The sequence below is a fragment of the Biomphalaria glabrata genome, chromosome 16 (genome assembly GCF_947242115.1).
Source record: "Biomphalaria glabrata chromosome 16, xgBioGlab47.1, whole genome shotgun sequence".
Lineage (NCBI taxonomy): Eukaryota > Metazoa > Mollusca > Gastropoda > Planorbidae > Biomphalaria > Biomphalaria glabrata.
This window is the reverse complement of record NC_074726.1, coordinates 15608724-15624955: the sequence shown is the minus strand read 5'-3', so window position 1 is coordinate 15624955 and position 16232 is coordinate 15608724. Positions and strand designations below refer to the sequence as shown.

Sequence of the window (16232 nt, the reverse complement as noted above, 5' to 3'; positions counted from 1 at the left end):
AGCACTGCGAACTCCCCCAGACCCCCTTGCTAGCAAGGGCGGGGAGTCTGCAATAAACAATAAACGTCTTCCGAAAGGGTCAGAATGTGATAAAGATTTTTCTCCTTAAACCCTCCTCGAAAAAAAAAATCCTGGCTATGACTGTGACGATGAACACGATAGTGAAAATGACAAAATGATCTCATTTTTTAAAAACATTTAATTTTTTTTTTTTTGCAACGAAACAAATCCTCAGACCCCCTCCCCCTTTGGAACAAATTTGTATACCCCCTTTCCCCTAAAGCCGTTACGTAACATCCGATATCCCTGTTGATCTTGAGTCTTTAGGACCTATTTTTTCCATAGATCAGTGCTTTTGTCAAAGTTACTGTTCTGAGTCACAAAAGAGTTCCATATATAGCAGTATGCAAACAATATGGCTGACTATTCAAACACAAGTAGCGCAACCAAAGAAATAACACAATATCTAAATGTGAACAATGCTAAACTATTAGCTCTTGGCCTAGTTTTAGCATTTGTGATGTACCATGGAATCTTGCACTACAAATACGGTACGATTGAGGCAGTACAGGTGGCAAATCAAATCTAGATCTACTCACTCAGTCACTGAGACTGAGTACTGAGACTCACTCAGACTCAGTCAGTTGAGTCAGACTCAGTGACTCTGCTGAGAGTCAGAGTGAGACTTGAGACTTACTTTTACTTTTTAAGTTTTTAGTGTCTTTAGTCACTTAGTGAGACTAACACTGAGTCACTGACTGTCACTACTGACTACTACTTTTAACTCTAACTAAGTTTAAAGTAACTAGGCTCTAACTGATAGTGATACTGATAACTCTAGTGGCTAGATGATGATAGATGACTAGACTCTAGTATAATAGTATCAGTCTATCTATACTATGTCTATAGTAGGCCTATACTACTATAGCCTATAGTATTAGTGTCTAGACTGACTAGACTAGTCACTAGAGTTGACTTAATTATTAATAATTACTTGACTACAGTCTAGTCATCTAGTCTACTATTTTTTGGAGCACACAACTGTGAATAGAGCTTGTTTTTAATGATTTAACTGTATAGAATTTAGCCCTTGTTATATGGAGAGTGATCCTTAAAGAATTACAGGCGTGACATGGCCTAAATTGTGCTGATGTGCTTAAACTCAAAACTCAAACTCAAATTCTAGTCTACTACTAGTACTACTAGATTATCTAGATCTAGTTTCTACTCTTTATACTACATAAGACAAGACTAAGAGTGAGTGACTAAGACCATTCATAGAGGAGTATACTCAGTATAACTCTCTCAGTCTCTGAGTCTAATTCTAGACTAGAGACTCAGACTAGACTAGTTAGACTATGTAGTCAATTTAGAATTAGATTCTAGAGTGACTTATATTAAAGAGATGTAGACAGTACACTAGAGTTAGATCTAGATTATTCTAGATCTAGATTCTGAATTAATAAAGTACGATTACCGGCAGCGCTTTGGAAATTTGGGACCATTTTTTAAGTTTCACTTTTTCAAAGCTCCATAAAACTGTCTGACCTTTAAAAAAACTGAGTATTAATAAATTCGTCATCCTTTTGTCTATAAAAATAGCTACGTTGTATTGAATTTAAATAAGCACAATTAAAATTATATTTGAGTTGAAAGAGTGTTAGGGTCAGTATGGTATGGTCATGTGTACAAGTTTGCTGCATGATTTTTCTTTTTGTAAAAGTGAACAGCTGGTTAGAAAGTTTAATGACCACATCAAAGGAAATGTATCTAAAACATGTTTTTTTTTAAATTTTGTCATTAAAATCATTGTCTTTTTAAACCAGAACAAGGAAGGATGCAAGCCCATTTTCACTTTTCCCATGCTCCACATTTTCATTCTTAGCTTTACCTGTAGTCCTACCATATAATTGGTTGTGTTAAGGAAAAAGATTGTCTCTGTTGTGGGAGAGAATAGGAGGTGTCATCACAGAGGTGTGCTCTTCACTGTACCACCAGGGGCATTTTTCCCCCATAATGCAACTCTACTAACTCTACTAGCACAGTGCATGTGTATGTCACACCTTAGCCTTTTTGGTACCAGTACCTGGATAACGGATAGTTGCTAGTCTCCTGCTCTCTTTTACCATTTTTTTAGAGCATCTCCACTCTTCTAGACGGCATGGTTCGTGCTCACTTCTGATTTTGACAATTTTTTTAGACTATGCATGGCAGAGCAAAGTCACTACAGTTAGCTGTAGCTGGTTGACCAAGCGTTGTTAGTCTTTCCTCCGACCCACCTTGTAACTGATAGTAGCTGGTTGACCAATCATTGTTTATTCCTCTGACCCTCCTCATTTTCACCACTACAGTAGTTGTTAGCTGGATGATCAATAATTGTTGGTTACATCTACCCAAGTCCTCTTATTTCTGATGGCTTTTTTTTTTTAAAACATGACTAAAGTTTACCCCTCCCCTGACAATTGTAAACTTTTGAAACCATATATGTAGACAAAAAATAATAAATTAATAAACTTTTAAAGCTTTTAAAAACAAAATTACTTTAAAACATTAAACCATAATCTTCAAATACATCTATCTAATCTATATATATATACATACGAAACCACTTTAGCCACTATGCCATCAAAGTTAAAAATAGCACTAAGCATGATTTAGTCTCGTTGTACCCTAGGAAAAAAAATAGCCTGCTGAGTTTGTCCTTAGATTTAACTCCGCTGTGAGAAGAAAATGGAAGAATCATGAGTCATAAGGAAGTTGGGTAGTAGAAATTGAAATAAAGAAGATAATTTTAATAATATGATGAGGAGGTAGTAGGTATGCTTTACAACTAGTAATCATACTTTACTCTAGCTTGAGTAGATAGACTCATTAATGTCACTAATCACCAACAATTAACAGTCTAACGGTAAGAGTAAGTAGACAAGACTAGACTCTAGATAGTGACTGGTAGTCAAATAAGACTAAAAATAGTTACAATCAAATCTGATGTCAGATAGGGTCAGGTGGATCAGGTCCAGAGCTGATGATTAGTGAATACCTTCCTCTTTGTAACTTAGGGAACACCCTCAGGGCACTAGCAAACACTTCATAGGGATTGTATTAAAAAATGTTGTAATTTTCAATTTTCTTTTTATATCAATTTCATTTTACACCAAACCCAAGATAGACAAGACTTTTCCCTCCCTGTATTGCTCCCTTCTAGGCCACCAACAGGTTTACCTAGAGCTAGCTGGTTCACCCCCCAAAAAATGTGAGAAGCATTTAATATAGGTGAGGCCTCATTCGTCTAAAAAATCTCTTTAACTCCATTTAATGCTCTAATGACTCATCACTCATCATTAGCCTAATATCTAATCTGATGGAACTTCTACAACTTTTAAAACAAACAAATTCACTTTTTCTTTTCTTCCTTTCAAATGTGGATAATCATTGTAAAAATATGTTTTTGTTTTTCTTTGCTTAGGAAATGACTCCTGCAAATGGCTAATGAGTGAAGGGAGATTTCCAGGAAGTGATAGTTGGCAGCCATATGGATGCATGATGCACAAGTATAGCAAAGCGTAAGTTCATGATGCAATGTATCTCAATAGACTATCATGCTTGCCTAATAGTTTTATTTTGTTCAAATGTCTTGGCTAACAAAGTGTATGAAAACTGATCAGTTTAATAGGTCTTACTATGTATGTATAAGAAAAAAAAACTTGTTTATGTCAGACCTGATTTTTCAAATGACCTTGAAAAGATATTGATGTAAACAAGATCGCATGATTTAGAAAGATTTGAAAGATAGAAGGCCATTGTTACTAGTCATTATTCTATGATCGGAGGTTATTGATCGTCAGTATCTTTACTGTCCTTCATTTATTAAACAATAATATTAAGTGTCAATCAAGTTATTAGTACAAGTGATTTATGTTTTATGTGAATTTGTTCATCGCAGGATTACTCGTTTTATTGTTTTGTGTTTGAAGGTATTAAACTCAAGAAAAATATATTCTAACACTGCATTTCTTCAACTGTGTTTAAATAGAAACATAGAGGCACCTCCGACCTGGCAATGTCATGTAATTTGATAGGCAAAATGTTCTTCTGACTCTCATCTATTAATCCCTTGAGTTTTGTCCTAGGGGGCTTTCAAAATTGTCCAGTCATCTTTTCTTTAGTGCTCCTTCCAATCTTCCAAGCCAAGTGAAAATGAGTCCCTCCCCCCATTTCTGGAGTCCATTGACTGTGAGAGTTAAGTAGATGACACATCCATACTCTCAGTTACGATGTACTCCTGTCTAAGAAACACTTCCTACAAAGTGATAGTAAAAAGCACAATGTCCAACCGCCTTTACTTTTCCCCAACTAATGTCAGGTACACATTAGAGCTGGGTGGAGTCAGAGGCGCCCAAGGATACCAGCTATTTAGTGGATTATCATGCAACCATTGTTTGTCAAACATCATTAACAACATGTGTTTTAAAAAATGAAGAAAAACAAGACTATGAGAACCTACTCAAATTCAAGTGTCAATGTAGTCATTGTTTACCATTTAAAATACACTGGGTATATAGACATTTATTTTCCTGGATAATTTAGACATCGTATTTCTTGTTTGACAAGTTAGCTATTACTGAGATCACACTATTTTGTTCTCCACCTGAATTATATTCATTTTTGGATTGTAGACATCTGAGACAAACAATAGGGAAATATTTGTGTTTTTTATTTAATTGATTGAAATTTTGTATTTATAGTACATTAAATACATTTTTATTATGAAACTTGCTATGTTTGACCTGGCTTTGCTTGAGCTTTTTTGCTCTATTTTTGTTTTGTTATATTATAAATGGTTTCTAATATAAAAAATCTGTTGAGAAACCTCATTGATCCAAATCTAGTAAACTTTTTTGTTGTAGAGCTACTTAACATAACTAAGGTCACTGTTTCTCTTAGGAACATTCATGTCAAGTTTCATAAAGATTGGTCAATTGGTTTTGATTTCTATGAAAGATATATAATTCACCTTACATTCTACTTCATATATATTATATTACAATTAATGCATTTTTATATTTTTTTAATACTTTTTATAGAGATGCTAGAACTTGTATGCATTATGTCTCTTATTGGGGAGGTCACAACCACATAGCCTTTATTGGTGACTCTCGTATTAGGCAGCTGTATCATGAGCTTGTTAACCTTGTAAGTGAAGGTCAAGAAGATAGCTCACAAGAGAAGGCTCATCATGACCTACATTTCAAAGATAATAAAATAAATATTAAAATAGTAAGTATGCTGTATACAAATTTGTTAGCAAGCCTTATCATTTTGAATATTTAAAAAAAAAATGTTTTCACAGTATTTTTATTTGCCAATTCATGGTGTTTATGATGCTAGTAAATTTTTCTGTAGCCTTAACATAAGATAGTATCTTGCAACCAATACAACTACTAACCTTTTTTTTTCTGTTTCCCAAGAAATATCAAGCACCAATAAGAGTTTTGTTAGTTTGGATAGATCATAAAATTCTAAATTGAAAACCAGCTAATGCTAAAAATAGTTGAGGTTAAGAGAAAATTGAAAATTATAATGTTCACTTTGAATCTTATCTCTATCAAAAGTATCAGAAAAACCTATGTGTTTAAATCATACTAAATTGATTGTATTTTTTTGTTGTCTTTGAACAGGATTTCTTATGGCATCCCATGGTCAATGCATCCATGTATGATGTCTACTATAAGTGGCTTAAAAGTGACCAGCCTGGAGCCAGGCCCAATGTTGTCATTACAGGCAGTGCCTCCGTAAGATAGTTGATTAAAACAGTAATTGAATCATAGAAAAAAGTACAAATAGGTTTCAAATTCTAATGATTTTAAAATGTTCTAAATGTATTTCTTTTCAGTGGGCTATCAAAATTTTTAATGGAAGTGCTTCAGCTTTAAAAAATTTTCAATGTAAGTACTGCATACTTAATTTGAAAATGAACTTAAAAAGATCCACAATTTTATATTTAATTTAATTTCATCAAGCTTATATTTTACAAATAATTGAAAATCCCACAGATATCACCATCTATTGTTTTTCTAAAAAAAAAGCTAATTGTTGTAAGTGTGTGTAATTTGTTTTAGTATTCTATCACAAAAAAAATGGTAAAAAGTTTTTTTTAATTCCTTGTTAGACTAGGGATAAAACAACAAAACAGAAATCTAATATATAATCAAAGTATAAGAAAACTGTTTGTGCTAAACAAATACAGATACTTTTAAACTCCCACACCTTGCCTAATACAAGTGTTATATATCTTAATACCACTATCCCTATACACCCTATCTCCACTCATAACTGTTATGTTTCTGTAAGAATAACATGGACAATTTTAATTTTTATTAAATTTTACAGCCAACCTCACATTTACTAGAGAAATGTATCAAAAGTTAAAGGATTCAACCAGAGTTGTCTGGATGTTACAAGGTATGTACACTAAAGTTTTGTTACATGTTAGGATTTGAAGTTTCAGTCATTTGTTGTTCAGATAATTAGCAAAAATATATTCACTAAAATATTTTTCAAAAGATAATATATTTGTAGGATTAATAGTGCAAACTCTTTCCTCGTTCAACTATTATTTCTTCTACTTCTTTCTTGCAAAATAATGAGATAACTCATCTTGTTATTTTATTTGCTTTTTTTATCTGGTAGTGTAACTTGTAGAAATGTTTCTGATTTGTAAAATGTTCTTTTTAACTTGTCCATAAAATATTTTTTGAGGACATCGGCCATTGCAATCTTTTTGCATTAATGGTTGATTTTTCCAATAACCAGTAATCTATCTTCTTTTAAGTTTGATGGTTCATTCTTTTTATCAAGGTTCACCACACCCTTAGTATGTCAATGAATACATTCCTGCCAACAAGTTTTCCTTCAGTTAGGAAAATCACTTGTGCATTACTAGTTAGCCATAAAAGCCCAACTTTCATTTCAGAAGATTATGCTACTTCAAATTCTACATAATAAAAGAAACTAGGCTGAGATGACTTTTTAAAAAATCTCCTCCATTTGTTTATTATGTTCAACCCTAAATATTTCTCCATTGTATGGATGTTTAGAATTATAGTTTCTTCAACACAACTGAGTATTTTGCTATTTTATAATTGATTGTTTATGAGCCCCAGCTTTAACCTCTTAGCTTAACTAATAAATGTTGAAGCAAAGCACATGTTCTTTATAAATGAAATCTGCCCTACAGGCACAATTTCCAACATAAAAAATTGATACAGTATCTAAATCATAACATCTGAAAGATTTCTGAAGTCAGCCCTGAGGAAAAATCAGAAACCAGTAAATTTTAGGCAGCTTGAAGCACCCAGTGCTACATTCTATCAGAACTGTGACACTGCTGGTCCCAAACTGTATCAGTTGTTGCAAAAAAGCTTACAGCCTAGCAGTAATGACATCTTAATGACATATTAGCATGTTGTATTTTGCAAATCATTTCATTGGTCTTGTAAACCTCTGTATTTATTTTTTTCCAGATCCTGTGGATGAAGAGAAATTATCAGAGGATAGAAAAATGATAACAAATGAACAAATTGACAAGTATAATAAAATGGCAATAACAGTTTTGTAAGTAAAAACATTTCTTACAATTACTTCTCATTGATATTGTTACATTTAGTTTTATTTTTTTATTTTATCCATAATTATTTTTTAATGTGGCTTGGTAACTTAATAGTTTGAAATAATTAACTGAATTATTATTATTATTATTGTAAAACATTATATTTTGTTAATGCTCATAATTATTGTAAATTTAACCTGTTATTATTTTTCATGTGCCTAGGACAAATATGCATCTTTCATGATCAAAACCGTAGCAGTTAAATTTACCAAAAACAATTTTTTAATTGCAATTTTGACCCAACATGTTTATTTGAATCCGACATTTTGAAAATTACTCGATTATAATTCCATTTACTTTTTGAGTTTAATTTCCACTAATATTAATATTAGCTCAGTCAGTATAGTATCAGTCTTTAGACCTGAGGCTCAGTGGTTCAAGTCTCCTATCATACATAATGAAAATAAATAAATTTTTAAATAGTGTTTTTCACTCATTTTAATTTTAGTAATTCAATCTACATAAAGTTGAAAAGGAATTTATAACCTCGATCCTATGATGATTAAAAAATTGCTGTATTTGAAAGCATCAATGAGTCTTTCAAATATTTTGATAAAAAGCTGAAAAGTTGAAGATTGCTCATATATATTGTATGTAGGACTATTTTCTAAGGCATATAGTGTGTGTGTGTGGGGGGGGGGGAATTAAGTGATTGTTAGTAATCAAATTCACAGATGAGCATTTTTTGATAGAATAATTCATTTTGCCCATTTGTAGTTCACTACCATGTTATGATTAAACTTCAATAACTTTTTTGTTTTCAGAAATATTTGGTATAGAATTTAAGGAAAATGCTTGACTTTTTAACACATATATAACACAAATTAAATGTTTATAAAACCAAAAAGTAATTAAAATTTGGATTATGCAAATTTAAAAAAAAACAACATTGGACAAGTCTCATTAATCTAGATGTAGCTATCTATGATCTAAATTGAAGAAAAAAAAGTTTTTTTGTGTGATTCTTATTCATATTTTCACAAAATTTTATGTATAATATAACATTTTTAAAAGGAAAAAATGTGGATGTTTCACAAAGGGAAACTATTCAAGAATAAATTTTAAACTAGTTCTTCATTATTATGTTGGAGGGTTCAGATGACTAGACTAATATCTGAGATGAACTGCACAGTGGTTTCCAGATCAGTTGGCTCGCCATATAGTTTTTCTTCTATAAGGATGCTTTGAGGCCAGTGTCTTGTTTGGGCCTCTTGGAGTTTCAAAAGACATGGTTGGCATTCTCTGGTGATGCTCTACAAGGTCAAATTTCACTAGTCCCAATTTTCAGCTTCTGCAACATATGTTGTCTCATTGTATTAAGCAATTAAAAAGCATAGTCATGCACCATTTAACCAGAAGAAATATACTTGATGAGCTGAAACTACTGATAATCTTGCTATATCACAAATGCATAAATGCACAAATTAAATTCACATTTTAAGAGCTAGCAATAAATTGTATGTATTAAATTGAAAAGAACATTTTTGCATTCAAATTTTACTCTTATTTTTCACATAATGTACATAATGAGCAAGGTTTGATCTCCCTGATGCTTTAATATGATGTCAACTAACAATTTTAATGTAAGGAATTTTTATTGTTTTCAGATCATCTTCAGCAGCCACAATCTGGAGCTCTTCAAGGCTTGTAGCCCAGGGACTAAAGAAAGAAGAACCTACATCAGATGGCCTTCACCTTCAGAAAAAATCTCTAGAAATAGTGAGTGCATTCTGAATTTCTCACATTTTTTAATGAAAACTTGTATAGTTATTCTTACATGTACACCCAAAGGTTACCTACACATTAACATGTGTATGTATGATTTCAAGCAAATCAATACACATTTTTTCTTAAGGTAACAGAGCTTGTGGTTATTGAGATGAACAATTACAATTGAAAACCTGAGAAATGTTCATTTGCTATTATTATTACTTTTCATGATTTTCTTGTTAGAAGTTCTTTCCGCATAAGTTGTGTTTATTCTGTATTTTTCAATTGTTTCTTTCTTAGCCTCTCTTTTTTGTTGTTGTTGTAATTTCCATCATTAGTACTTGCAGAGGTTCTTGTGAGTTACCTGTAGATGTTGTTTTTTTTAAAACTAGCAAAACATAAAAAAAAAAAAAACAAAGCTTATCTAAGGGGAAGAACTCTGCCCTTACAACTATATCTATCAATAATGTAGAAGTTATTTACCTTATTTGATAGGGTTAGGGTTTAAAGTATGAACATGATTGAAGAATGCATGTGGGAGAAATAGTGTCAACAATATTTAAGGGGGCTAAATCCTACAAATTTAGCTATATCTGTGAATACTGAAGGATTAATGTTCCTTGTTGGTATCAAACAAAATAATTAATTACCAGTAATTAAATGACTAATTGGTAATTTTGTTTTATTGTAATGTCTTGTTTATGCCAATGAATTATTGTGCAAAGTTTCAACTTGATCTGAGAATGGGTGTGGAAAAAATAATGTGTGCACTATACACTTTTTACCAAACAGACAGACAGAGTGAGTTGATATAAGCTTGGTAAAAAACGTTTCTCAACACTAGGTAAAATGATTATTGAAACCATATATTATACATTTTATTTTCCTAGGATATTCAGATGTTGATGAATATGTATTGCAATAATGAGATGAACTACAATGATGGAACCTGTTGTAATACTCCTGAAAGAGCAACAACTCTTCAAATCATCACAGCTGTTGCTTTTTTAGTATGGTAAGACTGCTTTGGGAATATTTCATTTTTTTTTATTCCTGTAGCTTTTGTTTTTTTATTATAAACTTTTACAATTTGATTTTGGTGAATTTGTTTCTTACACAGGTTCTAATTTATAACTTTGCATTTACCTTATACTGTGCTCTTTAGTTTTGTGAAAGAAATCAGATCATGAGATTATAATGAGAAATTTGCTGTCACATTTGGGTCCTTAGGAATCATCCTGAAGTGACTAAACACACCCGATATGTAAATGGAACAGTCACACCAAACTTAATTTTAAAGTATGGGGTTACTCAAGGATAAGTTATAGTCCATCTCATTTGTGGACCAGTGGGGGGAGGGGTATCTGGGAGAAGGTTTTCCATGCTGCCATTAGGTGCTCAGTTAACACAACTCTGCCCGAGTCGGGTGTCGAACCTCGAGCCCCCTTCATAGGTAGCCGAACCAAGCCAAGTTCAAGCATACTCAGCCTCTCGACCACTCTTCCCACTAAAAAAAAAGTGATTACTCTATAAGATTTCATGTTTGGCAACCAAAAATCAGTGGAACCATCACAAGTGTGAGCAACAGGATGATAGAAAATAAACTAAAGGATACTCACATACAACTAGCAGGAAATGAGAAGGCTGACACACTCGCCAAGAGTGGGAGAACAAACTCACAAGTAAACTCTGCACTCTATCCAGAAGAAATGAAGAAATTAATTGTAGATAAAATAAATGAGAAATGAACGAGCTCCCATCCAAATCACAAGAAAGATGATGCTTACTATAAGCTATCCCGACAAGACCAACGTCTAATCTTTCGACTCAGGACCGGACACAACAGAATGCGACAACACATGTTCCGGAAGCTCAAAATTGGAACCAGTGAAAACTGCCCATGTGGAGTATCACCAGAAAATGCCGACCACGTCCTCCAAAACTGCTCTCTCTACCAAGAGGCCCGTATAAGACATTGGCCCCAAATCACCCCAATAGAAAGAAAACTATATGGAGAGCTCCCTGATTTGGAAACCACTGCGCAGTTCATCTCATGTATTGGTCTAGTCATATGAACACTCCAACATAACAATGAGAACGATGAAGAAGAAGAAGAAGAACTAAAGGATAGAATAAAAAAGTCATTTAAATTGGCACTTGAAACAATGTTTCGAAGTTGGAGAGTCAGATTCACTTATTTAAAATAAACAACAACAGATTCCCTTTGTCCATATACTTAGTAATCTTTGACTCAGCACACATAGGTCAGCACTGCTATGGTTAGATTAGGTCAGATGCAACCCTATCTGATTATAGAGTCAATATAGAAACTTGAAGTGTCAATCCTATTCTTCCCACTGTACTATTGCAATGCTATACTGGCAGGTATACCTAATGACAGAGTCACTAAGCTGCAGAGAATTCTTCTTCAGTGAAACTGTGCTGATGAAAAAATGATCTCTTACATTAGTGAATTGTGTATGTCCAACAGAGATCCCTGCGCTCCATGGTGTCTTATTTCTCTTGCAGTGCCCCATTTTCCACTCAAAACATACTATTTTTAGACCTATTTAGTAATGGACCAAAAGTTTAGAACTTACTCCCAATGGTGCTGAGACAAACTAAATGCTCTGCTTCATTCAAGAAGAGCAATAAGACCAACTTGTTAAATCTTAATTAGATTAGTTGAGCTTTTTAACTCTTGTTTTATTTTGGTTATTATGTTCTCATAGCACCTTGAGCCTATATTATGTTTGTTAACTGCCCTATATAAATTTAGTTGTTGTTCTAATTATTATGAGGGTTTTTATACCATGAATGAACTTTTAAAATATTCTCAGCATGTGCATCAGTGTTGGCCTAATACTTTATAGACGAAGAGTTCCAAGAAATGGAAATAAAGCTAGAACAGGTATGTTAATGATACCCTATTTATTGGCAACATTAGGGCTGTGGACGCCTGGTGTGGTTAACTACTTTTGACACTCCAACAAGCCTTCCCAAAATAATAGGTACAGTATTTGATAATGAGAAGAAATTGTGATTTTTATATAGTAAAGTAATGGAAAGTCCTGAACAAGGCATGAATTACAGACCCTAAGACAGCTCTGCCTAGCAGCAACACAGGACTGGATGAACAGATCACTTGACCATTCAGATTCCCAAATTAAGATTCTTCAAGATGAACCTCCCATGTACATTATTTCATACATTGTAACTACATTGTCATATTCTTGAGTTCAACACTTCGTAAATTAATATCATGTTTACACTTATTTTAAATTTCTCAACATGAATCAATAGCTCTGTAGTAGTCTCTGGTTAACTACATATCCACAAAAACACATCAAAGATGAAATAATGTTACATAGAAATTCTTATTACAGTAACAATGAGCTATTAACATAAGACTCATGGCAACCACTAATATAAATCTGTCAAGTATTGCAACTGCTTAGCGGAGGATTTTCTTTTACTAGCACAAATGAGTAACCTCCCTGGTATTCTAGATATTTAAGATAATCAGGCTTGATACATATAGGCTCACTCAATTAATGATATAAGAATATATGATCTTTTTTTTCATTGACTTTATAAACTATAAAGCCTACACATGTAGGCCTATATCTATTCAGAACTAGATCTTTCTAATAGACCTTTCTTAGCTAGCAAAATAAATAATATAGTAGTAAAAGATGTAACATATTTTTGAGCAAAAAAATGCTGTTAATGTTTAGAGTTTAGATCTAGATGTATAATTATATCATTCTGCTTGTAGTTATGTGAGATGAGCTAATACAATTATTGAGGTTAATACTTAATAGTTATAGCACAGTGAACAATGTCATCATTGCTACATCTATACAACAATGTATTAAACATAAATTATTATATTATGTTTGCATAACTGTAAGACAAGTTTAAAAATATTCTTTAACTACTTCATATACAGATCTAGTTAAAAGTTTAGATTTGCTCCAGATCTACATCGATCCACTTGATACCAAAGTTTGTTCACATTATTTTAATGAGATCAATATCATTTGAGATCAGGTAGTGAAAAAGATGCCTAAAACAGAGAAAATGTTGCACAATTTTGATAATGTTTTTTTGCTTCAAATTAGGGTCCCAATAAAATGTCATATAATTTTCTTTTATCTCATAGAGAATGGCTCAAGAAATGGTCAGACAGCTCAGCAAAAAGACTATAATGAATCTTTCTATGAGATCATAACTTCATTGGCCAAACTGGGTCTCATAATGTCATACTTTTACTTGTGTGATCGGTGAGTCAACTGTTTACCTACTTAATTGGTTCTGATAATGTCATACTTTTACTTGTGTGATCGGTGAGTCAACTGTTTACCTACTTTATTGGTTCTAATAATATCATACTTTTACTTGTGTGATCGGTGAGTCAACTGTTTACCTACTTTATTGGTTCTGATAATATCATACTTTTACTTGTCTGATCGGTGAGTCAACTGTTTAACTACTTTATTGGTTCTGATTATGTCATATGTCTTGTCTCAGCATGCCAGCACTGTCTTCTCTTTACATGCCAGTCTTGTCTTCTCTTTACTTGCCAGTCTTTTAAGAATCATATTATATCATATTCTTAGCTCTTACCACGAGTTCCCAAGAGACGTTTCAGTCCCATTGTTTACTTGTATTACCTGATGCCCCAAGGTAGCAATAACATCAAGACATTCCTAGAAATTTATTGCTTTCTTGAATGCATGAAATCCATTTGAAACTCTTTATCCTAAATGATGTCATTCGAACCAGGCAAGGTGTACCATATCTGTGAGGGGAAGGAAGGGCGAGGTGTACCATGGCTGTGAGGGGAAGGAAGGGCAAGGTGTACCATAGCTGTGAGGGGAAGGAAGGGCAAGGTGTACCATGGCTGTGAGGGGAAGGAAGGCAATGTGTACTATAGTTGTGAGGGGAAGGAAGGGTGAGGTGTACCATTGCTGTGAAGGGAAGAAAGGGCAAGGTGTACCATAGCTGTGAGGGGACGGAAGGGCAAGGTGTACCATAGCTGTGAGGGGAAGGAAGGGCGAGGTGTACCATAGCTGTGAGGGGAAGGAAGGGCGAGGTGTACCATAGCTGTGAGGGGAAGGAAGGGCAAGGTGTACCATAGCTGTGAGGGGAAGGAAGGGCAAGGTGTACCATAGCTGTGAGGGGACGGAAGGGCAAGGTGTACCATAGCTGTGAGGGAAAGGAAGGGCGAGGTGTACCATAGCTGTGAGGGGAAGGAAGGGCGAGGTGTACCATAGCTGTGAGGGGAAGGAAGGGCGAGGTGTACCATAGCTGTGAGGGGAAGGAAGGGCGAGATGTACCATAGCTGTGAGGGGAAGGAAGGGCGAGGTGTACCATAGCTGTGAGGGGAAGGAAGGGCAAGGTGTACCATAGCTGTGAGGGGAAGGAAGGGCGAGGTGTACCATAGCTGTGAGGGGAAGGAAGGGCGAGGTGTACCATAGCTGTGAGGGGAAGGAAGGGCGAGGTGTACCATAGCTGTGAGGGGAAGGAAGGGCGAGGTGTACCATAGCTGTGAGGGGAAGGAAGGGCAAGGTGTACCATAGCTGTGAGGGGAAGGAAGGGCGAGGTGTACCATAGCTGTGAGGGGAAGGAAGGGCGAGGTGTACCATAGCTGTGAGGGGAAGGAAGGTCGAGGTGTACCATAGCTGTGAGGGGAAGGAAGGGCGAGGTGTACCATAGCTGTGAGGGGAAGGAAGGCGAGTTGTGCTTAGTAAAAACAAATAATTAATTAAACGTTGGCACTCCTTTAACATTGACAAAGAAACCATCAATCTCAGCCATGCACATGGCATGTAAGTGTGCATGTACAGCTTAAGGCAATGAAACCATAAATTGTTGTTTCCTCACGACATGAAACTGGATAGTTGTGATGCCTCCTCCTTGAACGGAATAAACTAACTTACTCTTATTTGGACTATCATCATGTCGTTGAAGCGGCTAATTGTCTTTTTTTATCCAAACAGCCCTTTAATCTTTTTTTTTTTTTTAAGTCATTAACTAATGTTTGGTAAGTGAATTCTGTTAGAATAACACGTTTCATAATTGCATTGCATTTGAGATCACGTAGTTCTTTGTTGAACTATGTTTCTTTGTCCTGCCTTATCTGTATTCATTGTGCACACAACACAATAAGGTACCAAGAATTTACCCATCGCGCGTGCGCGCACACACACACACGCACGCGCGCACGCGTCATTTAAAAGAATTTTAATGTTTATGAATAACTGTTGAGGAAAAATAAAAGCAAAGGGGCAAAGATTCCAAGAAACTTAGGAACCAAATCCACTCTATTCTAGAGCATGATTAGACAAGCTAAAAAAACACGAAGATATTTTCTTCTTCACGTAATAGCTTGAAGACTCCGTCATTTGTAGACCATCAAATACGTTGCTTTGTTCACCCCCATCCACCCTTTCCCAAAGCACCTTATACACTAAAGCCCCTCCAGCCTAAACAGACACATACAAACGCCATGACTCCTTAACTTTATGGATTTAAATCGAACTCTTTATGATCACATACCTTAGTTTTGCTCTACTACAATGTAATACATACCCCCCCCCCCTTTTTTTTTTTCACAATGTATCCCCACAAACATACAAGCGTTGACACTGCAAAGCTTTGTTTACATTTCGTCAAGTTACGGCAAGGGTTTGTGTCCCATTACAACCAGGGCCGGATCTAACTATGTGGAGGCCCGTGCACTTTTACGAATGCTTCAATAAAGATTTCCCTTTTTTAAATATTACAATTTTAGTTTTAAAAAGTATATTTCTGAGTTTGTGGTTAGGGTCAGGCCCTTGGTAGACGA

The 16232-nt window shown here is 34.5% G+C and overlaps 1 protein-coding gene across 2 annotated transcripts in view; it reads left to right on the top strand.

Annotated features, from left to right (window-relative positions):
* The first annotated feature begins 341 nt into the window (after nucleotides 1–341).
* LOC106063404 (N-acetylneuraminate 9-O-acetyltransferase-like) overlaps nucleotides 342–16232 on the top strand; it is a 57306-nt gene continuing 41415 nt past the window's right edge. Inside the window, exons 1-11 of one of the 2 annotated variants that reach the window (XM_056013984.1) lie at nucleotides 342–551; nucleotides 3467–3563; nucleotides 5085–5277; nucleotides 5679–5792; nucleotides 5894–5945; nucleotides 6391–6462; nucleotides 7524–7614; nucleotides 9277–9388; nucleotides 10270–10394; nucleotides 12220–12290; nucleotides 13545–13665. In XM_056013984.1, the coding sequence (XP_055869959.1) occupies nucleotides 416–551; nucleotides 3467–3563; nucleotides 5085–5277; nucleotides 5679–5792; nucleotides 5894–5945; nucleotides 6391–6462; nucleotides 7524–7614; nucleotides 9277–9388; nucleotides 10270–10394; nucleotides 12220–12290; nucleotides 13545–13665 (1184 nt within the window). In that variant the 5' untranslated portion in view covers nucleotides 342–415. The remainder of the gene's footprint in view (nucleotides 552–3466; nucleotides 3564–5084; nucleotides 5278–5678; nucleotides 5793–5893; nucleotides 5946–6390; nucleotides 6463–7523; nucleotides 7615–9276; nucleotides 9389–10269; nucleotides 10395–12219; nucleotides 12291–13544; nucleotides 13666–16232) is intronic. The other variant, XM_056013985.1, reaches the window with a different exon arrangement.